Consider the following 25659-nt stretch of genomic DNA (forward strand, 5'->3'; position numbering starts at 1 on the left):
TTGATATTTGAAAGCACGTGATGATGAGTTGGCCCAGAAACTAATGACAGTTACCATTACAGTCCACTCTTAGTCAGCTGAAACTGACAAAAACATTTCCCCGTGTCATTAGGAGAGAGTAAGCACTGGAGGAAATGTTAAATTTAAATTCAGCCATAGGAGTGATTTGAGATATGAATGTTAACTTAATCAAGGTTTAGAAAGTTTAAGAAGCTATTTGCAACTCTAAATCTCCCTTTGCAGGGTACTGTTTGGAGTTATGGTTACTTTATTCCTTATTCTTTGTTCCCATTAGGCAGTTTGCTGTGATGACCATATACATTGTTGTCCACATGGATACAAATGCCGTCCTGATACTGGACAATGCTACCAGGAAAAGAACTCCATCCCCTGGATGATGAAGACTCCAGCTGTTGTGCGAGGGAAAGCAATGAATGTTAAGTGTGATGAGACCGCGAGCTGTCCTCCAAATCAAACTTGCTGCAAGGCAGCTTCAGGTCTTTGGACTTGCTGCCCCCTTCCACAGGTAGGTTTTCAAAACAAACAAAAGGTTCACCTGAACCCAACTAGATGAAGACTGGAAACAGCAACTATAATCACATATAGAATCTTTATCAGTTAATTATCAAACAAGGGAGGGAAGTTTGAACACTGGTGTCAATACATTAATCCTTGTCCAGCTAGGAATTGGATTAGATTGTAAACTAAAAGTCTAATGTAGTAAGGAACATAAAATTGGTGACAGGAAAGCTTTGCCTTAGCCCAGCAAGCCTTCTGGTAGAAACTTGAATGTCAGAAATAAAAATTGAGATGCTGAGAATAATGGATTAAAAATGTCTATTTGTTCTGATAATATAGTTTAATTTACCACATTAAGCACATTTCATGTCCCATCACTTAACAGTTTTGAGATTGTTCTTTGTATATCACATGTACAGTGTTTTGGATAGCCAACTATCTATTTGGGTAACATAGTGCAAGGGGAAAGGGTGAAGGCTTCTAGTTGGGTTTCTGAACTGCCAATGAGCTGAGGTAGTAGTTAACTGTTGAACTCACAGGTGCATCCACCCAATCTACAAGTTTCAAGGGTATACATTGATTTTAGACAGACTAATATGGGCAATTCTCAGACATCTCGGCAAACACATCTTGATTTAATGCTTTTGTTTTTGCCCTAATAGGCGGTTTGTTGTGAAGATCACATACACTGCTGTCCCAATGGCCACACGTGTGATGTTCAGCATGGACTCTGTAAATCAAAGGGTAGTTCCATTCCCATGATCCTAAAACTCTCAGCCAGTGTGAAAAGAACAGAAAGTATGATGTGTGACGAAGATACAATGTGCCAGTCAGGGACCACCTGCTGCAGAAACAGTTCTGGAGGCTGGAGCTGTTGTCCTTTAGCTCAGGTTAGTGGAACTTTCTGGTCATTTCCCTTTCTGTGCTGGTGCATTTGATGGGACATCATCAAATAGCCCTCTTCCTCTCCACAGCGTGAACTAGGCATGCCTTTCCTTTTAATTTAGCAGGTTTGTGGAACTTTCCAATGCTCCAGTGGATGCGCACATTAAAATTCTGAATTTAGATTTGGAATATGGATTCTGGAATTATACTCATAATTTTGCACCATCCCCCCCACCTTCTAAAATCTATTTGGTCTTTCTGTTCATGACGCACATCAGTATTTTCTTCAATTAAGCATCAGAAAGATCAGAGCTTTACTTCTAAACTCTCACCATAACCTTGCATCCCTTCTCACTGACCATTATTCTCCACTGACTTAGGCTGAAGCATGCCACTTTGTTTGATGCAGAGTTGACCTTCAAACCATATATTCTATCAGTTACCAAGACTGCTTATTTCTATCTCTTCAACATTGATTACCTCAGATCCCACTTCATTCCCACTGCAATTGAAACCATTATCCCTGATCTTGCCACATCTTGTTTGATTTCTCCATCAACCATAGCTTGTATTATTAGCATCTTTAATAAAATATCTCAAGGTGCTTTACATGAATGTTATGAAATAAAATTTGACATCAAGCTATAGAAGGTGATAATGGGACAGGTTTGAAGGAGTATCATAACGGAAAAGAGATGGCTGGAAAGGTTTTTCAGGAGGGAATTCCATTGTATCGGGCCTTGGGAGCTGAAAGCATCACCACCAGTGTTTGAGTAATTAAAATTGGAGATGCTCTTAAGGGACCAGAATTAGAAGAGTATAGATATCTTGGAGGCATATGGGGCTGTAGGATATTTCAGAGGTAAGGGACCAAACCATGGTTGGGATTTGAAAATGAGAATTTAGTCATAGCTTAACTGGGAGTTATTGTAGCTCAGTCAGCACAGTTGATGAGTGAATGGGTCTTAGTTTCTGTTAGAGTAAATGCAAAGAGCTTTGGATGACATCAAGTTGATGTAACATAGAATGTGGGAGGCCAGCCGGGAATGCATTGAAATTTTCATGTCTGCTGGTAACAGAGCATGAATAAGGGTTTCAGCAGCAGGTGAGCTGAGGTGGAACAGAGTTGAGTGACGTACAGAGGTAGAAGTATGCAGTCTTAGTGATGGTGCAGATATGTGGTTGGCATCAAATATATCAAGGTTTCACATCCTTAGCCTACTGGGGAGAAGGATAAAGTACATTGTGAATGAATGGTAGCAGGGACCAAAGCCATTTAAATATTGGAAAGCCTTGGCTTTGGGTTTCCTAATGTTTAATTGAGGAAAATTTCTGTGCTTTCAGTACTGGATGACAGTCTGCTAATTGCGAGTGTTGAGAGTGCTCACGGTGAGCTATAGTGGGCAGTCTTCAGTGTATATGTGAAAACTGATGCTTGTTTCCAGATCATGTTGGAAACAGGTAGCTCTTCAGTATAGCCCACAGAGGAGATCCCACCTTGTCATCATCTGTTGTGCCCCCTCAATTTGGCACAGCAGCGATGCGACATGCAGGAGGAGGAGGACCATGAGGGAGTGGGGAAAGAGCTGTAGGGGAACCTTGAAGAAAGAAGATAGGCACTGGCCAGGATGTGCCAGGCCTGGAGGACCAGGGCTACCCTCAGCCTCCAGGCTCACCTCTGCCCCTCCCCATGGAAGGTCTCATTGACATTTCACTAGGGTGACGGGCCTAGGTTGGCCATGAGTGTGAATCGCTAACCAAGGCATGAAGGTGAAGACGATGCGCTGTGAGGTAAGCTGTGATAGTTCTCAGGATCTGAAAATGTATAACTTCTGTCTTCTGACTGCACATTTTGATCCTCAACCTCATATCTGACTGAGACCCAGGAACATTCCTTTGTCCCACTGCTCTTAAGGGGGGGAAAGGGGCAAGGTTCAGGGTTCAGTGAGTGATGATGCAGTAATTTGAGGATGTCTGTCACTGTGGGTCAAACTGTTGGGATTACTTGGACCACCTGCACTTTTAATGGGGAGACGAACCATTCCTGTGGGAGAGGGGGCAAAGACAGAGGCCTTGCGACTTTGAGGTGCAATATTATTTAATATGATAGTGCGACATTATCAAGGTCCTTATTAACGGTGTCTAACTTCACCCGTACCCACTCTGTGCGCTTACAACTTCTTCATCTTGCATAGCCTAACACTAGGTCTACGTGTTTCCCCAGGATGCAAATCAAATGTGGAGGCAGCTTGCTGTTTTCCCTGTTCTGTAGCCTGAGATACCCTTGGCGGGTGTACTCTGGGGGTGCCTAGGCTACTCCATGGGATGGAGGGGCAGCTGGAATAAGCTCCTGAAGCCTCTACATCTCTTGGTGCTGTCAGTTCTGGAAGCCTGGAGACATTTTCTGTGCCATGGTATTGAAGCTCTTAGTGATGGCACTCTGTGTGCACCAAGCTCTGGAGCCCCTCAGCAATGACCATCTGTGTCTGGGCCATGATAAGGCCTTTCGTCATGGTCCTTGATGTCTGGGCCATGCTCTTGACTCCCTCAGCCATGGTCCTCAGAGATTTATCCATGCATTGGGCTCCATCACTCATGGCTCGGAGTCCTGCCCCAGGCTTTCCACTGTGGTTGCCATCCCTTGCAGTGTTGGCCTGGATGCCATGTAATGCCAACAACATCTCCTGCGACTGTAGGCTTGAGGAGTCCTCTAATTCTGGCAGCTGCGGGAATGTAGCTGATAACCAATCCTAATACTCCCAGCTCTGCCTTTGCATCTACAGCAGCTCAGGGCGAAATTTGTCCAAAAGCATAGCATCTGGCTGTGGAGCAGCTGCATCCTAGGATCCAGCAGATCTCCAATATCCTTGATGTTCCTGTCTCCATTTGATGTGCATCAGAAAGTGTGGTGCTCACCGGACGCCTGTCTGCTAAGATTACCCACCAAGGTCTGTGTCTCTGCGGTGGTGGGTGGAGCAGTTGCCAGCTGTGGCACCTCTTCCATTTTTCCCTTGGAGATTTTCTCTGAGCTGCTATTGAGGGTTTTGTAGGAAGCTCTGCCTCAGGATGGCCTGGCCTCATATTGTGATTCTGCAAGGCAAGGAACAAAGTTTCAGTAAATAGGAAGTTAAGAGTCTGGGCAATAGACAACTCAGTTGAGACAGGTCATATGGTTGAAGGTGTAATAGATCCTCACTTCTCTGGGACAGGTCAACCTCGCTGTGAGTCACAACACTCCCTGGCCCTCTTCTGCAAGCTCCATTGCTCTTTTTTAGGGGGTGAAGATTCTTCACTCGGGCATTCCCCCCTCCGTCTTCTCCCTCTCACTTTTATTATGGACTGTCTTTTCCTTCACGGACCCAAAGAGGACGTTGTGAGCTGCATGGCTGGCAGATGGGAGGTTATACTGGCACATGTGGGTACTGTGCCTAGCTCTACGGAATTGTGATTGAGTTATGGGGGGTCTGATGGAAGATGCTGGGAGATCAGGTGTTTGGAGGCTGTGAGGTGGCAGCGAGTAGATAAAAGGTGACCTACCAAAGGTGACAGATGGGAGTGATGTCAGGGAGAGATAGGTGGTCACTTGCTCCTGAAGGACATTGGAAGTTATTCATCTTCTTGGAGCATTGAACCTCTGTACTCCTGGTCATGTTGCTGGCACTGACTGCAGCTGCCAACATGCAGGTAGATGGTGGCCACCTCTCCTCCAATGCATCCAAAAGTATAGTAAGGTTCCCCCTCCGAGGATTGTCGAGCTAGTCTTCTCGTGGCCATCTTCCTGGCTTGACTGGGAGTGAGTGCTGAGGAACCATTTAAATGCATCTCCCCTTTGATTGCAGTGCACATTGAGCCCTGGGCCGGGCAGATCAGATGCCTGGTGAATCAGACATGTTCAGTCTCACATGGGGGAACAAATTACTACATTAAGTGGAGGAAGATCATCATCCGTGCACTGATTTTCGCACCCAATAAAACAGTCAATTTTGGGGAAAATTCCCCCTTCTGATTGTGTTTTCTTATACCCTTTCATGGGATGTGGGTATCTCTGCCCCCATCGGGGGCGTTTAAGAGTCAGTTACATTGCTGTGAATCTGGAATCACATGTAAGGATGGTAAGAAAATCACTTGGCGGCACAGTAGCACAGTGGTTAGCACTGCTGCTTCACAGCTCCAGGGTCCTGGGTTCGATTCCTGGCTCCGGTCACTGTCTGTGTGGAGTTTGCACGTTCTCCTCGTGTCTTTGTGGGTTTCCTCCGGGTACTCCGGTTTCCTTCCACAGTCCAAAGATGTGCGGGTTAGGTTGATTGGCCATGCTAAGAAATTGCCCCTTACTGTCCAGGGATGCGTAGGTTAGAGGGATTAGTGGGTATAATATGTAGGGATATTGGGGTAGGGCCTGGGTGGGATTGTGTTCGGTGCAGACTCAATGGGCCGAAGGGCCTCTTTCTGCACTTCAGCATTCTATAAGGATGGCAGATGCCCTTCGCTGAAGGACATTAGTGAACCAGATGCATCTTTATAATAATTGACAGTGGTTTCATAGTCATCATTAATTTATTTTTATTGAATTCTGATTTCACCATCTGCCGTGGTGGGATTTGAAGCAGGGTCCCCAGATGAGTGATAATACCACTGTGCCACTGCCTCCCTGTATCTAATTACAATTTGAAATTTCTAATCTGAACAGCACATCCGTAGATTGTAATAATGAAGGTGGAGCATGTTGCACAGAGAGCCCTTTCAGAGTTAACAGAACAGTCCACAGCTGCAATCCCTGAACAGTTTTAATTATACAGGGTGCAAAGTGCCTAGATAAACAGAACCATAAGTTTCTGCTTTTCTCTCCCATTAGGCGGTTTGCTGTAAAGACGAAATCCACTGCTGTCCCAAAGGCTACACGTGTGATGATGAAAATAAGCTCTGCACAAAGAAGGCAGTGTCTTTCCCCTGGACCACCAGTGAAGCAACTAACATGAAATCCCTGGAGAAGAGCAATGCATTAGATACCAAATGTGATGACACTAAGAGCTGCCCTACAGGCAGTACCTGCTGTCGGAGGCGTTCAGGAGCCTGGGGCTGCTGTCCTCTGATTGATGTAAGTTATGTGTGTGCTTCTGTTTAGATTTGTTACATGGAAAATTTGTTTCCATTAAATATTGTCACCAAATGTTTCTGCAGAGAGCGAGGAACATGTGAACCACAACATTCCAAAGCTGCTTTTCTCTACACCCCATCCAGCAGTTTTTGCTATTTGCTAGGATGTCTAACAGGCCGAGTTTTGCTAACATTCTGATGAAAACTGATCAGAAAACCAAAACATGACTCTGCTTCTCTTCCACAGTTGCTGTCTCCCCTGAATTTTTCCAGCATTTTCAGTTGTTTCACATTTCCTCCACCTGCAGTATTTAACTGGACTGGATGGCACAGTGGCTAGCACTGCTGCCTCACAGCACCAGGGACTTTGGATGTGATAGCCATTATATTCCTTTGTTTTTATCAGAGATGGTAATCAGCCTTTAGATTCTTTTAGAATTATCTTGCCTGGATCACATGATAAATCATTTCATACATTAGCTGTTTTGTCTGCTGAACTGAGTTTTGTCTCAATAGATTGCCTTGTTGCATCTACTTAACAGTGCAGATCGGTTTGTGTGAAGGTTTGAGTTCACTGGGATTGATAATTCAACTGTTTAACCTGCAAGTTTTTGGTTCTATTGCGTTTCTTGTTGATTACGGAGCAATATGGATGGGATATTGTGGAGAATGTGGCTGAATAGCCTGATGCTTTGAATTGGGATGCTCAATCAGCTGTTAACCTGGGCCTTTAATGAAAATTGCATTGTCAAATTTAGTTTTTAAGTTTATTTTATTAATGTCGCAAGTAGGCTTACATTAACATTGCAGTGAAGTTACTGTGAAAATCCCTTAGTCGCCACACTCTGGTGCCTGTTCGGGAATGAGGCGGAATTTAGCATTGGCCAATGCACCTAACCAGCACGTCTTTCAGACTGTGGGCAGAAACTGGAGCATCCAAGCTGGAAATCGAACCTGGGTCCCTGGTTCTGTGAGGAAGCAGTGCTAACCATTGTGGCACTGTGGGAATCTGGAGGGAGTGGTTCTCTCGTACAGTAGACTTTGCATTCATTTCTGTCAATGGCTTGTGGTACATTCTCAGCCATCTTTGAGGGGGGGGAGGTCTGTGTTCTTTTAAAAATACAAAACTCAGATCTTTTTAAAGTACAATATTTCTGTGTGGTATTCCAAGGTTTTTCTTTCATCATCATGCACAGTGGTGGCACAATGGTTAGCACTACTGCCTCACAGTGCCAAGGACCCAAGTTCAATTCCAACCTTTGGTCACCATGTGGAGTTTGCATGTTCTCCCCCTGTCTTCATGGGTTTCCTCCAGGTGCTTCAGTTTCCTCCCACAGTCCAAAGATGTGTAAGTTAGGGGGATTGGCCATGCTAAATTGTCCCTTCATGTCTCAAGATGTGTAGTTAAGGGGATTAGTACAGTAATCCATTCTTCAGGAATTTATAGCAGGACGTTTTGAAAATCTAAGTGCAATCAGGCCGAGTCGGCATGATTTTGTGAAAGGGAAATCGAGTTTTTTAAAGAGTTCCTGAGTTTGGAACCTCTGGATTTGGTGCACTTAGATTTTCAAAAGGCATGCGATAAAGTGCCACATCAAACATTACGTCATACTAGGAGCACACAGTTTAGGGTATCCATATTAGTATGGCTAGAGCACAAGATAACAGCAGAGAGTAGGGATAAATAGGTCGTGTGTAACTTGCCAAGCTGAACAAATAGAATTCCATCGGAATCAGTTTTGAGACCAAAACTGTTCACACTCTTTAGTAGCCATGATGTGGATGTGCCGGCGTTGGACTGGGGTAAACACAGTAAAAAGTCTGACAACACCAGGTTTCAGTCCAACCGATTTATTTGATAGTAAACGCACAAGCTTTCGAGGTTTCCCTCTTGACAAAGACGTAATCACCTGACGAAGAGGGAAACCTCAAATGCTTGTGCGTTTACTATCAAATAAATCGGTTGGACTAAAACCTGGTGTTGTCAGACTTTTTACTGTGCACACTCTTTATATCAGTGGTTTGGTTGAAGAATGTATGCTTACTGATATTAGGAGAATAAGTTGTGAAAAGGACGTAAGGAGACTGCAAAGGGATATAGATGAGTTAAGTGAGCGGGCAAACATTTGGCCAATTGGAACATGATGGGAGAAAATGTGAACTTGTCACTGTGGCAGGAGAAATAGAAATGCAGTGCCATATTTAAATGGAGAGAGATTGTGGTACCAAAAAAAACCCAGTCTGAGTATCAGAGAACAATAGTATGCAGTTATCGCAAGTGATTAGGAAGACAAATGAAATGATACTGTTTGCTGCATGGGGAGTGAAATGTAAAAGTCACTCGAATTATTCTTGTAGGATGATGGAACGTGGAAAAGGGTGAGAATGAGTCATGAAGAAACTGGAAGTTTTTGTCCGAACACTAAAGCCAAAAGTCACTGTGCTAAATTATGCTGTATAAAATATTTTATTCCTTATTATCACTTTAAATTGCATTTAGACAGAACTGCCACTAGTAGCGAGCACAATGATCATTTACAATTATGGTGGACATTGCTGAGAGGTATTCCTGGTAAAGTCTTGAACTTGTACAATTGGTGGCTCTTTTGAAAAGAACACACATGTAAAGTAGGTGCAATGGACATCTGGCCATATAGTTAAGATCCATGTGCAGTGGTTAGCAGTGTTGCCTCAGCACCAGGGACCCAGGTTTGATTCCCCGCTTGGGTCATTGTCTGTGCGGAGTTTGTACATTCTCCCCGCGCCTGCGTGGGTTTCCTTTGGGTGCTCTGGTTTCCTCCCACAGTCCAAAGATGTGCGCGTTAGGTTTATTGGCTGTGTTAAATTGCTCCTTAGTGTCAGGGGCATTAGCAGGGGATAGGGCTTGGATTGTTGTTGGTGCAGGATCGATGGGCCAGATGGCTTCTTTCAGTACTGAAGGGATTCTGTGATTATGATCTTAAGCGCCGGCATGTCTGTCTTCCTAACACTCGAAGCAGGAACTTGTCCAAAGTTTTGTCCTACTTTGTATATTTGGAAACAGATTGTGGAAAATAACACATCCCCAGCCCACGATTTTCAACCCCAAAATTAAAGGTTAAATTTTCTGATGTGTTTCCCAGGAGTTGTGGGAAAAGGTAGAGAATTTCCCTGTAACAAGCCAACTGTTCGACTGTCTAAAATTGTACTGCAGTGCGCGAGTCCTGCTCCCTTGAGGGGCAGGAACAAATGTAGCTAATAATCTTTTTACAAACTATGTAACCATGATCACTGGGATTAAACCTGATACTAAAACTTTGGTTACTACCAAATCATTTGGATAGGCATGCTATTTTGCTCTGCCTTTCATCACTGCTGTCAGTTGATCCTTTATATCTGCTTTTGCTAATGTTCCATGGCATATGTAAACCATTTCATATGTTTTATAAAGTATGGTTTCATTTAGTCTGCTCTGTGTCGGCAGTCAGTAGTGCTATACGTTGCACCTCAGCACATTTATCGTCTGTGCTGAGTATGTGGATTGGGAAAATGTCTTCAGTCTGATTTCAGAAAACTCTTGGTCATGAGTCTAAAATTCATTTATTGCTGGTTGCATAAATTATTGTTCAAATGCTGGTTTTATTTTGGACATTGAATGTAACAGACATCAAACATCTTACCTTGCTTGGCTCTTTTCCCTTTTCCTCAATCCCCATCCCCATCCCCACCCCCACCTCCCCTTTTCCTCTGCTCTCTTTCTCTACCCTCCCCCACCTTCCTGTACAAATTCTTTCTCTCTGCCTTCATCATCAATCGTTTTCTGTCCTGAAGACATTGGTGTTGGGGTGTGATTCCAAAGGTGGTGCTTTAGAACTTCAGTACAGTTCCATTTGCAAAGGTGTTGGAGAGTGGAGGGTGTTACAGCCAAGTTATTAGCTACTCAACATCTTTGCATGTGCTTTCCATCAAGAATCAAACAATAGTCAAGGTGTGGGCAATGGTGGTTATGTTGCTGAACTAATAATAAGGCTTGTGAATACAAATCCCTCTGTGGCAAATGTGTTTTAAAGTTTGTTTATTTATTAGTCACAAGTACATTAACACTGCAATGAAGTTACTGTGAAAATCCCCTGGTTGCCACACTCCAGCATCTGTTCGGGTACACTGAGGGAGAATTTAGCATGGCCAATGCACCCTAACCAGTACGTCCTTTGGACTGTGGGAGGAAACCCACGCAGACACGGGGAGAACATGCAGTCTCCACAGAGACAGCGACCCAAGCTGAGAATCAAACTCGGGCCCTGGAGCTGTGAGGCAGCAGTGTTAACCACTGTGCCGCCGTTAATTTTAATAAATCTGGTGAGCTAACACCAATCAAAATAACAATTATAGCTATGGATTTGTGCAAAATCACAACTAGCTCATTAACTTGCTTTTGGGAAGGGAGTCAGCTCCTTAATTGACGAATATGGTTGACGAATTTGCTCTGTAGCCTAGCAAACCACTCAGCTGTAACAAAAATAATTGTTATGTACCTAAGACGAGGATCAGCCATCTCCTCAAGGCAGTTTCTAAAAGGCAATGAATGCAGCCTTGTCATCATTGCCCATTCCCTGTGATCAAATTTAAATAACCTCCTATTGACTCTCTGTTGAAGGATAATCCTGACTCAACATTGGCTCTATTCTCTCTCCACAGGTGCTGTCAGACCTGTTGAGATTTTCCAGCATTTTCTGTTTTCTTTTCAGATTCCTGCATCTGCAGTATTTTGCCTTTATCCTGTTGACTCAATTAGGCCAGTAACTGTCAGCAGGAAAGATTTGCACGAATGCATTTAGAAAACTGGTGCAACTTTAAACACAGCTCAATTCAATGGAAGCCACCAGAAGTTCCGTAATCATTCTACTCCACAGGTCTAATAGTTTACTTATAGTTTAAGTGCTGATTAAAGAATGGAAGAGAGTGAGCAGAAGTTGGTTTGGAACCTTTCGTTTAGGACAGAACTTAATGTACTGAGGTTTAAATTCTATACACCCTCTGAGCATCTCTAAGAGGATGAAGCTCATTTTTTAAAAAATTGATGGAGCCATTATGTTGATTTTGTAGATAGACAGTGATTTTTTTTTACGTTTTCGTCTCTTCCCACTGATTTCCAAAGCGATAGTATAGCGAAGAATACAAATGGAGCTGTTTCTTCTCCCGAACCTTTGCCTATTTTCAGTCTAAAGGGTATACGAAAGTAAATCAGGTTGGCCAATTCCTTCTGACCATGCCATTAGTATAAAGATCATGACCTGCAGAGTGAGATTGGGCTATTAATGAACCCTTCTCACCTTCTGTTTGCCAGGATTTTGTTTGCTGTTGATTTTTGTAATTAATTGCTTTGTTGACAGGGAGAAATGATGGACCAAACTGCCATTGATGGACCGTATGGTGGACACACGCCCACTCACTGCTTGTACAGTTATCTGGATACGAAATCATGGCAAATGATGGTTAAAGTTATGAAAATCCTCTTGTGTGACAGTTGGCTGTCAATTTAGAGTTACTTTGCTCGATTGCTTCCAATACACTGTGAAACCATTGAGTATTAAGTAGAACTATGAGGGGGGTGGAGTTGCGTGGGCTTTGCATAGGCCACAGTTCAGATATTCTTTTAAGAACATAAGGACATAAGAAATAGGAGCAGGAGTAGGCCATCTAGCCCTTCGAGCCTGCCCCGCCATTCAATCAGATCATGGCTGATCTGTCGTGTCTCAGTTCCACATTCCCGCCCTCTCCCCGTAACCCTTAATCCCCTCGCTTATCAAAAACCCATCAACCCGCATCTTAAAAATATTTAGCGAGGCAGCCTCCACCACCTCAACGGGCAGAGAATTCCAGAGATTCACCACCCTTTGAGTGAAGAAGTTCCTCCTCAACTCCGTTCTAAACGCGCCCCCCCCCCCCTTTATCTTGAGGCTGTGCCCCCTAGTCCTACTGTCCTTTCTGAACGGGAAGAGCCTCTCCACCTCTATCCTATCCATCCCATTCATCATCTTATACGTCTCAATGAAATCGCCCCTCGTTCTTCTAAACTCTAACGAGTACAAGCCTAGTTTATTCAGCCTCTCCTCATAGCTCAACCCCCTCAACTCCGGTATCAGCCTAGTAAACCTCGTCTGCACTCCCTCCAAGGCCAAAATATCCTTGCGTAAGTGCGGTGACCAAAACTGCACACAGTACTCCAGCTGCGGCCTCACCAATGCCCTATACAGCCGCAGCAAGACCTCCCTACTTTTATAGAACAAAGAACAAAGATCCGCTCCTCCCAGGTCTATTTTGTACATGTTATGTTTCCCATTCCTGGCTAATGAAAAGCGGATATGACTAGAGGCAGCTGCTGCTTTATGCAGACAGTTGCCTCTGTGAAGCACACATGTACAAATCCCAATCCACCCTATCCCTGCCCCTACAGAAATGGTAGGTGCTGTGTTTGGTTATGGAAATTTCAGATTTCAGCCTTTTGTGCCATTTTTGTAATGATGGAGAGATTCTACATCATTGCAAAGTTCAGGTTTAATTCTATGCAAACCTAGGTGAAGATAATCCAACCAACAACATTTTGAGTTATATAGAAAGGAGCATAGTATTATTCTTTACAATTATATTCTATCTTAGGGTACATGGATTATTTATACTGAAATAGAGGATATTTCAAAATTTAAAAGAAAATTATGACCAATTTTGATAGGATGGACAATCTCTTCTGAGTCTGGGGAAAAATTAAAAATTGCTACTGAGTGAATAAAGATGTAAGAAAAATTTCCTTTTATTCAAAATAGTTGTTGGACTGCAGAAAATTTGGTTGCGAGCGTAGCTGATGCAGGGAACGCCACATTTTTTCAGGGACTATTGGAGAAATATATGAAATAATGGAAGGTACAGGACTTTGGGAAGCAAGATGGGCAGTGACATTAGTCTTGGGATTGATTTCGTGAGGCATCAGCAGAGACACGACGGCTCGGATTTTACGACCTTGCTTGGGCGAGGCTCATAAAATCCTGCCCGAGCATATTCAATCCCCCTCGCTATGAAGGCCAGCATCCCATTAGCCTTCCTGACCACCTGCTGCACCTGCAGGCAGACATTTACTTAATATAATGTCACAAAAACAATAAAAGTACCTATGAATGCCAGTTTCAATTCTTTTAAACCACTGCAGTGACTTCATCCACATTATTTAAGGTCCATTTTTTGATCATGACAGGTTGTGTTAACACTAGACCTTTTAGGTTCTTGTTGTTTTAATGTTTCCTTCCCATAAAATATTGTACATTAAAATAAAACAATAATGCAGATGCATTAATATGAAACAAAGCTCTGATGAAGGGTCATCCTGACTTGAAACATTGGTTCAGTTCTCTCTCCACAGATGCTGTCAGATTTGCTGAGATTTTCCAGCGTTTTCTGTTTTTGTTTTGTAATATTATAAACTGTAGATTTAGCTTGGTTTGCAGCCAACTGCTTACATGGAAGAAAAGGGACCCTTAAGCAAGTACTGAAGATTTTTTTGTATTTCCACTAGGCCGTGTGCTGCAAGGATCATGAACACTGCTGTCCAAATGGTTATACCTGTAACCTGAGCGCTGGAACCTGTGAAAAGCAAGGCCGTTCGCTACCTTGGAAGGTCAAGCACTCGCCCGTTTCTGATGTAAAATGTGATGACAAGTTCAGCTGCCAGTCTCCAGCCACCTGCTGTAAGATTGCTTCTGGGGGCTGGGGTTGCTGCCCCTATGAAAAAGTAAGTGCTTCTGAAATTGAACTCTGCTCTCTCAGTGGATTGATTTTGCCATCTCAGGCTGTACAGGACGGTTGGGACCTGGAGGTGTCAGATTCAATGATGAAGTTGCTAAGTCTGAGCTGGATCGATAGTTAAGATGCTCTGTTGTGAGTTCAGTGCCCCACTCTTAATTGCTGCCTAGTGATATCTGCTGGGCATTGAAAGGGAACAGGACAAAGCTCAATTATATCATAGAATTGAATTCCTACGATGCAGAAGGAGGCCATTCGGCCCATCAACTCTGCGCTGACCATAATCCCATACAACCGCTATCTCCAAAGCCCCACATATTTAACCTGCTAGTCCCACTGACGCTAAGTGGCAATTTAGCATAGTCAATCCACCTAACCCGCACATCTTTCAGACTGTGGGAGGAAACCAGTACACCCGGAGGAAACCCAGAAAGAGACGAGGAGAATGTGCAGACTCCACACAGTGACCCAAGGCCGAGATCGAACCCAGGTCCCTGGTGCTGTGAGGCAGCAGTGCTAACCACTGTGCCAAACTAATTTGTCCCATAATTTCAAATGTCCTGTTTTTGAAGTGATGTGAAATTTTATGCTAACATTAGGAGGTGCCTCTATTGACGACATTGAGGAGAAAGGAATGTGTGGTAGAGGTAAACTGGAGTCCGGTTAGATTATGTGAAGTTGGAAATGCATGAACATTTTAACAAGGTCCAGATATCCTTTGGTAAAGTAGATATCTGTTGCAGATGGTTTTTAACTAAGGTCTTGCTACATAAGTCAAAGCTACGTTTGGTGGCTTGCTTTGACGTTAATTCATGAGTGCTTCTCAATGCTGGGCACCCATGTTGAATGCCAGACCAGGAATTTTTAAACTCCACGCCGTAAGATATTAATACTTTGCAATTTCTCCATTATCAATCCAATATTGGGCTGATGGTTTTCTTTGCAGTATTTCACTGTAATGCCCTGAGTTTAAGCTAATTCACTTCCTCATAATCAAGTACGGGAAAACTAGACAAGCAAAGGTTTGGTGTGAGAGAGTTCTTTGGTTGGATTTTGTAGGTCAGATTTGTAAAATGAAAGTTGAGTTTTCACTGATTAGAGGGGCAATAATAACATATCTACTTTCTTCCATCCCACTTCACAATCTCTTAATTTCTGCTGAAAATATCCTGCTAACGGGAAAAATTCCTTAAATTAATTTAAAATATCTGACAGTGAAAGTGTATTTGAGGAAATGTCTGGCTCATCGAAATAACATTACATTGGAACAGGCATCAGCCTTTAAGCTATTGAAGTTAATTTATTAGCATCACAAGTGGTACATTAACACTGCAATGAAGTCGCTGTGAAAATCCCCTAGTTGCCATACTCAGCGCCGGTTCGGTTACACTGTTGGAGAATTTAGCATGGCCAATGCGCCTAACCAGCATGCCTTTTGCACTGCGGGAGGAAACCAGAGCATCCAGAGGAAACCCACGCAGACATGGGGAGAAAGTGCAGACTCCACACAGACAGTGACCCAAGCTAGGAACAGAACCCGGGTCCCTGGAGCTGAGGCTGCAGTGCTAACCACTGTGCTATGGCCACTATTGTGAGATGATTCTAGAACCTCTTTCAGAGCAGTTATTCTCTGCTAAAAGTTTTGAATGGAAAGGACTACACCTCAACATAGTAAAGTGTTCATTACCAAAAATGACTTCAGTCGCACACAGTCAAGTTATTCGTGTTAACGGACCTCACTTACTAACATGGTAAAGTTAGTTCAAGTGAATATGTCTTTTTGAAGGCTAAGATCATTTCAGGCATGTCCAATATCATTCAGCAGAAAGCAACCTTGCTGTTAATCATTTAGAAATTAATTTGCGTATTGCTTTTTGAGATATGCCATTGAAGCTTTTTGACCCACAAATCTTCAGGACAGAATCACAAGAATACCAAACCTAATTGGGAACAACAATTTATACTGCATGTGGAGAGGGTGCTGATTGGTTTGTAGAGGCGTTGTCACAGAGAATACGAACCACCAAGCTTTAGTTTAAATTCAAACTAGGTGGGTCCACTAATTGGCATTATATGGTTCTCCCCAGCATGTTTCTCTTCAGCTATAGAAAATAATTCACGGAGCCACTTATAAATATGTAAATCAACTTTTATTACATACAGTGGTCCTTTGTCTCAGGGTAGCGAGAGAGGAGTAATAAATGTGGCTTTGCTAGTATTATCCAGTCCACACGAACAAATAAATTTTTAAAATACTGTTCTTGAAACATAAATTTGGATCTTGAAGTATGGAAATAAGAAGGTCATTGAGACGAAAACACGACACTTAGTTTAAAAGTGTGAATCTGTGGGAGGAAACCAGAGCATCTGGAGGAAAGCCATGCAGATATGGGGAGAAAGTGCAGACTCCACACAGTGACCCAAGCTAGGAACAGAACCCGGGTCCCTGGAGCTGTGAGGCTGCAGTGCTAACCACTGTGCCACCGTGTTATGGCCACTATTGTGAGATGATTCTAGAAAGTTTAAATCTATGAAATACATCACCTTCCTTGTGAAATGCAACTGAACAGTTCAAAGTGTAAAAATGCCTCTTCCAGTCAGTTTGAAGATTTAATTTGATTGAACTGTCAGCTTGTGATTGTCCATTAGGCACTTTACACATTTAGGCCCAATAAATTACTATTTTTGTATTCGTTATAAGGCAGTTTTGCCCAGACAAGAAATGGAAGTTCTAAGGCAGGTATCAAATGTTCATTGGGTTGACTTTGATCTTGGCCATCCAGGCAAATATCTGTCCATTGCTGATTCTCAACTGTAGAGTAGCAGATCTGGCACAGAATCTTAGGTGGATTCTCAGGTGAAATTAAAACACGGAATGTGAGGAACATTTTTTTTTTACACAGCGTGTGGTAATGACCCCGAACTTGTTGCGAATTAGGGTGCTGCAAGCAAAGACAATCAATGATCTTGAAAAAAAAAGGATGAGAAATAAATTTGCAGAGCTGTGAAGATCGAACAAGGGACTGGGGCTGATTGCGTTTCTATAGACAATGCTGGCATGGACCTGATGGGTCGAAAAACCTCCCTTGAATTCATTGAGATTCAAAATCACTGTGAATATTTCCCTCACCCATACCCCATTAACGAATGTTCTTTAGTTATCAATTTCTGTAATGTATGATTATGATTACCTTGCAGGCAACTTGCTGTGAAGATGGGCTGAATTGTTGCCCAAACGGCTACACCTGTAATGGAGCAGCTAAAGCATGCACACTGCGACCTCAGCTGAGATGGGACCTCTTCTTTCCAAAGCAGAAAAAGGCCTTCATCAGGCTGTGATGTGCTTGTGCCTCTAATCTATTGTGTAATGCACCAAAACAAAACTCTACAGTGTGAAATCTCAGAAATTGTACAAACTAACATTTTGGGTTACTTTTATATGGTAAGTCTCTAGTCAGGCATGAAACTAGTCAGATTCCTAGAATAGTAAAGAGCAATTCTGATGCAGAAAAATCAGGTTTGTTAAGCCCTTTTCAATATTTTTCTTTAAAGATTTTAATCCTCTTTACTATAAAATCATTTTTAGAAACCTCTTATGTACACTGTATTGATGCTGTTTTTGTGCATTACATGGATGCTGAATGTAAACTTGGACCAGATTGAAATCCAGTTGCTTGATTTTCTTATAAAATGGAAACATGCTGGCTCACTAACCATCTCATTGTAAAGTAAGACCAGCAGACAACCTATCTGATAAATTACTAACCCAATTGGAGATTGGTTTTACTCAGATGTAGTGAGATAGATCTATCTCGTGTCTGAAAACCATTTAAATCTGTCCTTACTCTGCTGTAAGCCCTTCAGTTCAGTGTGCACTGAGTATATTTCTCAGGGTAATACTCCTGACTGTTCAATCAATGAAAACGTTGAAAGACATTTGAAAAATGAGGGTGAATCTTGATGATCCAGTGCAGGTACTGCTTTGGGAGAGGCGGGGAAACTACCACCCCTCCTGTGATCCAGCTTGGATGATGTCACACTCCCTGCCAAACAGAATGGACCTGATGTGCACTTTTTTCCCCCCTTGCACTTGCCACTCCAATGCACACTCCTTTATCTGAGTGTGACTCTTGTATTTGTGTGATGCATGTTTAGCTGCAACCAGCTGAATGCGGACCAGACAGTGATCTGATCTCTTTGTTGGAACTCCAACACATTAGGTCCAAACCAACCCCATAGAGTAACATTTTTATATGAAAACAAGACACAACAGATCAATTTGAGAACCATTCTTTAAAATGATACAATCTTTGAGATAGCTGAGACTAAAATGTTTCAAGTGCTAATTCAAGAATTAATTGATTTGGACAGATTATTGACATGCTTACTGAGTACTTTGGCGTTTAATCAAATTGCAAAATGAGTTCTGATTTTTAATGGTAAGACATATTGTTGGGACTTGTTAAATTCTTGCCGACTATAACTTAAACTTTTTTTTTGATTGAACTATAATCCATCTTGGACTGATGCTTTTTTTAATGATGGGGGGATGTGGGTTTTTTAAGATATGAGGGAGGCAAAAGGTTTGCTAGTTTTTTTGAGGGTATTGGTTGCTTGTAGAATTAGTGAAAGATAGCTGCAATGAGGTGGTGGCAGTAATGGTGATGATTGAAACAACCAGGTAGTGTGTTTGCTGTTAATCTTTCCAAACTTTTTATTTTGCTGACCAGATGTCATTTCACTTTTAATGGATTTTTTTATTATTTACTGTCATCATGGATATGGAGATCCAAAAGTCTATAGCCTTGTACAACCTTGCTTATTTCTGGATGAGGTCATGCTGCTGAACAAAGATGGAGCAACCTCAAATTTAATCATTAGTTTTTGATTGTTTCTTTCTGAGCACTCTAAATGGGGCTTTTGTGAGCATGAGAGAGAGGATTTGTTGAGCAAATATTTGGACAGTTTGTTTTGAGTAAAGTAGAATATTCTATTTGAGATGGCAGTTTCCACTCTGGCATAAATTTCCATGGTAGCTCATGCATTTATACAAAATGTTTGAATTCAGAGTTTTAATAAGTTCTGCATTTTGCAATCCTTGAATCCACTATACAATGCCTCTCATTATGTACACCATTGTTCCACAGTTGCCACCATTTAAGACCACTTTGTTGTGTAATTCCTTCACTGAAACTTCCAACCATTGCAGTTTGGCCATATGGCCATTGGCTGATTGAAAGGATGGCGCTGCAGTGTTGCTTTGGCATTACCAAAAGGGAATTCTTACAGCTAAATGATGCAAATCAAATCGCTCGTACTGTGCAGTTCTGCTGCTTTTTTTGAATGTTTGCTATAAATAAAAAAAAATAAATTCATCTGAAATATAGTCTTTGCTTCTTTAGTCAAACTTAGCACCTCAGTAAAATCAGTGTCACACATCATGACTTGTTTGGCCTTCAGAAGCTACATGAGTACCATGCACGTAAAATCTTCTGCTGTCAATAAGTCTGCACATGTTCTTCAATTGTTCCATCTACTCTAACTCAAAATATTTCTGTTTTTTGCTCTTTGTCTTGCACTATTGTGACTTTGCCAAGATTTCAGTCACTTCAGCAATAAGCAAACTTTTCTTACAGTTTTAGCATTTTAATTCTGTTCCATTCCAAATGATTTTGCATGTGTGTCCCCCAGGCCTTTAATCTTTAAACCCCAAAATTCTATAGAAAGGTCAATGGACTTGAAACATGAACTGTGTTTCTCTCTCCACAGTTGCTGTCAGACATGCTAAGCTTATCCAGTGTTTTCTGTTTTTATTTTGGGTTAAGATAAATGCTGCTTTGTTGCACATTAATAAGAATATTTTGTTCGGACCTGTTTAAAAAAAGAGGGAGATAAATTACATCCACGTTGCTAGCCTGGAAACCTCTGCTGCTTTTGGTTTGCAGTCTACAATATTAAGTCCAAGTTCCACTTTGCTGTTTAATTCAAGTCATTGGATTATGTTGGTCCAGAAATTGACTGAATTTCAGGAGTAAAGAACATCATTCATTACTTGTATAAGCACACAACATCTCAAAAGCACTTCATAGTCAATGAAACACTTTTGAAGTATTGTAATGTTGGCAAGCAGTTTGCACTCAAACTACCGCAACAGCAAAATGACAATGACCAGATAATCCATTTTTGTGATTGAGGTGCCAGTAATGGTCAGGGCATTCCCTTGGTTGTCTTCAAATGATGCCATGGAATTTTTTACATTCTCGTTAGGAGGCCGATTAGGCCTCGGTTAAAGTCTCAATCAAAAGATGACAGTGTAGTGTTCCCTCAGCCCCGCATCAAAGCCACAGCCTAAATCTTTGTGCTCGAACCCTGGAAAGATGACTTGAACCTTGTGTCTCAGGGACAAGAATACTACTAACTGAGCCAGTTGACAGTCTGAACTGTAATGGTTGTTTCTGATCACATGGTGTGAGTGTGATAAAGCATAAGGAATAAAATTGGAGTTTGAAAACTTTATTATAATCTCTCTCCTGTGTTTTAACAGCACTAATCTGTGCAACACACTGCCTAAGTGAATCAGAACTTGGAGAAACATGTCAACTATTTCCAACAGAGGCTTCAAACACAATACAAATCAAAACTAACTGCATATCAAACTGTGCACCTGTAAGAGGTTACTAAACCACATAGCCCGGCATCATGTAGGATCAAGAAACCCAAGAATGCCAATATGATTGACCTGGGCCCTCTTCTGAGAGCTAGAGGAGCAGTCTCTCCAATTTTGCTGCTGCTGCCCTGTGTTGGGTGGAAATAAAACTGCATGGTAGCTGCAGAAAGGACTTCTGTGCTACTAAATGGCAAGAGGTCCCTGGAGCTGAACAGAGAATGACAGTCTTTTCAATGCTCCATTCTCCAGGTTTATGGAAATGTTCCTATTCCCTCATCTGTTTCGTAAGGTTTGCATAGATTCCATTACAAAGGAATTGTATTGGGGGTGGACGGTGAGTGCAGGATGGAGCGATGCTACAGTACGTTAGAAAGTGGTCTTTTTTGGGGTCTGCCACAGGTCTTCTGTTCTCTGGCTGCAAGGGCCCTGTAAATTTATGCAGTAAGCTAGTCCCTACTGTGTGTTGGACCACTCCATAAAACTGTCTATGATCATCTAACAGTTGCTTAGAATAAGTCAATGGATGATTAAGAACAGGTCATTTAGCCTCTCAAGCTTGCTTTTCTATTCGAAGAGATCATGGCTGACCTGCAAGCTAACTTCATTTATCCACCACTCCGTAAAATTTAATATTGTCAGAGACTGTAATCTTACAATTGATTTAGTAAACTGTTGCTGTGAAAAATGGAAAAAGTGGCACACTGAGACAGTGGCATGGTGATTAGACGGCTGCCTCACAGCTCCAGGGACCCGGGTTCAATTCCAGCCTTAAGTAACTGTGGGTGTGAAGTCTGCATGATCCCCCCATGTCTGCATGTGTTTTCTCTGGGTGCTCTGGTTTCCTCTATAGTCCAAAGATGTGCAAGCTACGTTGAGTGGCCATGCTAAATTGCCCCTTAGTGTTCCAAGGTATATAGGTTAGGGGAATTGGCAAGGTAAATATGTGCTTTGTTGGAAAGTTGGTGAAGACTTGAAGGGTCAAATGGCCTCCTCCTGCACTGTGGGGATTCTATGATTCTAGACAGTTGGTTTGGGGACAGAATGAAGATGCCTTTATTCCTCTGTGGTTGTCCGTTATAATCTTTTGAGAGTACTTGGTGTTGACATTGGATATCTGAAATAAAATATTCTGTTCTTTGCCACTAATATCTCACTTTGATAAGCACAAAACATTGTGCTTTGTTTTAATAAATAATGCAAATGGGAAGATTGCTAGTTTTCCAGATGCTGTAGCTGGGAGAAACTCTCATTCTTGTCATTTACTCCATCCCACCTTCCATCTTATCACAAACCTGTCCTTTTGTCATTTCTTACCTTTTTTTAACATCAAAAAAAAATCAGTTGGATCTTTAACCTTAAGCTTTAATGAAAGGTCGTTGATTTGGAAACTGAGGGTGGGATTTTATGGCCTCACTTGAGTGAGTGTGGAAATTCCCTCCTGAGGTCAATGGACAGTTCCATAGTCAGCCCCTTGCCCGCTCTGATTCCATGATGGGCAAGGTGGTAGAATTCCAGTACATAGTTCTCCATTCTGAATAGATACTGCCTGAGTATTTTCAGTACAGGCAATCATCAGACTTATCAACACATGTTAAGTCGAAACACCATGAGACTAATTTTCCCATTCCGAAAATGGGAAATCGGAGTGGGTGAGGGGCGGATCATGGAAAGATCTGTCGTCCTCAGATGGGATTTTCTGTTTTCGGGGTGAGTGCAGTCGGAAAATTCCACCCCATAAGTTGGAACTGGTTTTTCTCATGGATACAGTGGGGGATTGGTTCCTGATCCAAGGCTAAAAATCACTCATGGGATGCCTGGCAGTGTTAAAGTCTGTCAACTCTTGCCCTGTCAGGTTGCTGAAGTGATTGTTAATGTCTACATGCCATTGCACAAGTTCCTCGGTTAGTGTGGGGTTATAATGAAGCCATTCCATCACTGTCAGTTGCCTGTTTAGCCTTGAACCTGTGAGTCTGAGCGCATATCAAATGCAACACAAGTGTATAAATGCATTAAAATTGCAATAGTTGTGCCAAAAAAACTAACAAAATAGTACACTCATTTCCAATCAAATAAAGGTGGTTTGACCTGTCCATGTTACAGGTGAGTGGCTCAGAAGGTTCCTGTATGAATTTGCTGGCATGGAGTTGTGATGTTGAAACTGATCGAATGTCAATTTATAAACAAGATTGCCAGTCATTGTAACTCGAACATTGTAAAGATGAGAACTGCCTTTATTTTGTGCTTATTTCTGTCCTTTGCTGGCTACAGCCCAATGCAGCTTGGTGCCTAAGTCCCCTGAGCGTAACTTAAGCTCAGACGCACTCTGTAAGGCTGAATCAGTTTCCTGAACAGATGCATTGCATAGCTGTCCATATTTTCTTTGTTGTTGCAGGTCACATGGGGGGGCAGTGGATAATAAGTAAACCCGTGTCTCCATGGATTTTGCTGATACTGAGCCAAGTGTTGGGATTTTAAGTTTTTTTTTGAGGGACGTGTTCACGGGTGGAGACATGGGCATTTTTAGACAGGTCGCGGATTTGAAGGACGGGATTGCTGTGCCTGAGGGATTGGCAGTGGTCTCCTGGGTTTGACTCCCTCCATTGCTTTCCCTTTATACTCCGATTGATTTGCAAAATAAAATGATCCCCTCGCTGCAGAGGGACGCTTTCAGGCCAGTGTGAGAACTCAATGAGGCGTTCACTGACAATTTGGAACATCAGAGAGGGCTGCGGGGAGGGGTAGGAGTGGGGGACATGATTGAGGTGTATAAGATTATAAGGAGTATGGACTGAGCAGCTGCGCCCCTTGGTTGAGGGGTCAATCTTTGGGGGGGGGGGGCATAATTTTGGGGAAAGTGGCTGGAGATTCAGAGGATACTGAAGAAAACATCACTGAGGGGAGTGAGAATCTGGAATGTGTTACCTGGAAAGGCAGTGGAGGCCAGAAACCTTACAACCTTTGGTTGAACACTTCAAATATAACATTCAAGGAACTGGGATAAGAGCAGGAAGATGGGATTAGTGCGCCTTTAGTGGTAGTTATTGTTGGTGTAGACTCGATGGGCCAAAGGGCCTTTTCTGCTCTACGTGGCTCTATTGCTGGAATTTTACTGCCTCGCCCATCCTAGGTTTGTAAGATCCCATCCGAGGCCAACCAAGAATGCCGTTCAAAATTCCGGTCTATAACTCTCCCTGTCTCAGTTTTCCCTTCATGGCCTGAAGGCATAGCTCCATTAGCTTTGGGCAAATGACAATTTGCATGTACTTGTAACTTTCCGTTGACTATCTAATCAGCAAGGCATTACTGATAAAACCAGACCTGTCCCACACACATACCTGCACTTTCCATAAACAGGAAATTTGCTGGTTTTCCCTACCTGGGCCAGGAAATGATAAGCTAATTCTGCGGCATTGACCCCCTTCTGATCTGCGTTGCTTGGCTCTCTTGGGTGGTGAGGTGGAGATTAGCCCCAGAAAGTTCGGTATTGTGATTTGCCAGCATAATTTTGTAACGTTAATCTTTAACCCCGGTTCAACGACTTGTTCAATAACGCAGGAAAGCTGGCTTCATTTCATCAAACATTTTTAATAAGCTTTGTATTAACAACTTTTAGGAACAAGCAAAAGAGATTGCACAGCATTTTGACCATGTTTTCTTTGAAAAGAGCAAACTCGATACCAAGCACACATCTCTGTTTAAGACCACCTTGTTTAAAAAAAAATGTGGCCGCGAGTCGAACAAAGGACACTGAGTCACTAGCACTAATAATCATTTAAAAAATGGAGCCACACGGATATTAGGTCCAGCAGAAACAGTCCAGGTCATCCATCCTACCTCAGTTGTGGCACAGCATCTGAAACAATTCAATGACTTGAATGCGCCAAAAAGATGTGAACTGATGGCACAAGACAGCTTTCTATCAGGTTAAAGAAAAACTAGTCCACAATCACAATACCAATAACCCTTAAAGTAGTTCTTATTTTGAGCCTAAAATGACACCGTTTAATATGTGCATCAACAGGAAATGCCAGCACCGCAACTAACGGGCCTTCTAAACAGATGAAAAAAAATACATTCCTTAACAGACTTCTGGTTTAGTCCAGGTTATGATGAGCTACACTCAAGGTCCAGGGCACTCAAGGTCCAGGGCACTCAAGGTCCAGGGCACGCAAGGTCCAGGGCACGCAAGGTCCAGGGCACTCAAGGTCCAGGGCACGCAAGTTCAAATTAGAGCTAGAAAACTAATTGACTGCTTCCACTAGCCATGCCCCCGCCTCTCTTGCCTCTGTCGTGTACAGAGGCTTCACGCGCTTGCCGCTGGTCAGCATTTTCATTACTGGTCATAGCTTGTCTGTGATCGTGTGATCATCACGAGCATCTCAAGTGATGCAGCAATAAACTGAATGCAACTGAAGTTTCCAAACGGAAAGAACCTAACAGCAGCACTTCCTTACCTGCTATGCCTCACCCGAGTTCTGGGATGGATTGATAAGGAGCAGAAAGGTTGTGTAAAATCTATTGGATAAAATATGTTGAAAGTTGAAAAACAAGGACTAATCTGATCTGGTGCTTTACTAAATCCACCCCTGCCCGCCCCCCCCACCCCCCCCAGTACCCCTTCCACTCCCCACCAGTGAAGAGATTCAGTTTATAATTTGGAGTTAATTAAAATCTGGTCACAGTTTGAAAGTTGCACTCTCTCTAACTTAATTTGAGAAAAT

At 42.5% G+C, this 25659-nt stretch overlaps 1 protein-coding gene across 8 annotated transcripts in view; it reads left to right on the plus strand.

Annotated features, from left to right (window-relative positions):
- grnb (granulin b) overlaps window positions 1–19656 on the plus strand; it is a 112619-nt gene extending 92963 nt beyond the window's left edge. For all 8 annotated transcript variants that reach the window (XM_080213869.1, XM_080213872.1, XM_080213873.1 and 5 more), the window contains exons 10-14: window positions 296–526; window positions 1182–1409; window positions 6257–6499; window positions 14045–14260; window positions 17470–19656. In XM_080213869.1, coding sequence (XP_080069995.1) covers window positions 296–526; window positions 1182–1409; window positions 6257–6499; window positions 14045–14260; window positions 17470–17610 — 1059 coding nt within the window. In that variant the 3' untranslated portion in view covers window positions 17611–19656. The remainder of the gene's footprint in view (window positions 1–295; window positions 527–1181; window positions 1410–6256; window positions 6500–14044; window positions 14261–17469) is intronic.
- Window positions 19657–25659: the final 6003 nt, after the last annotated feature.

The sequence above is a fragment of the Carcharhinus amblyrhynchos genome, chromosome 27 (assembly GCF_965287045.1).
Source record: "Carcharhinus amblyrhynchos chromosome 27, sCarAmb.v2.hapA, whole genome shotgun sequence".
Taxonomy (NCBI): Eukaryota; Metazoa; Chordata; class Chondrichthyes; order Carcharhiniformes; family Carcharhinidae; genus Carcharhinus; species Carcharhinus amblyrhynchos.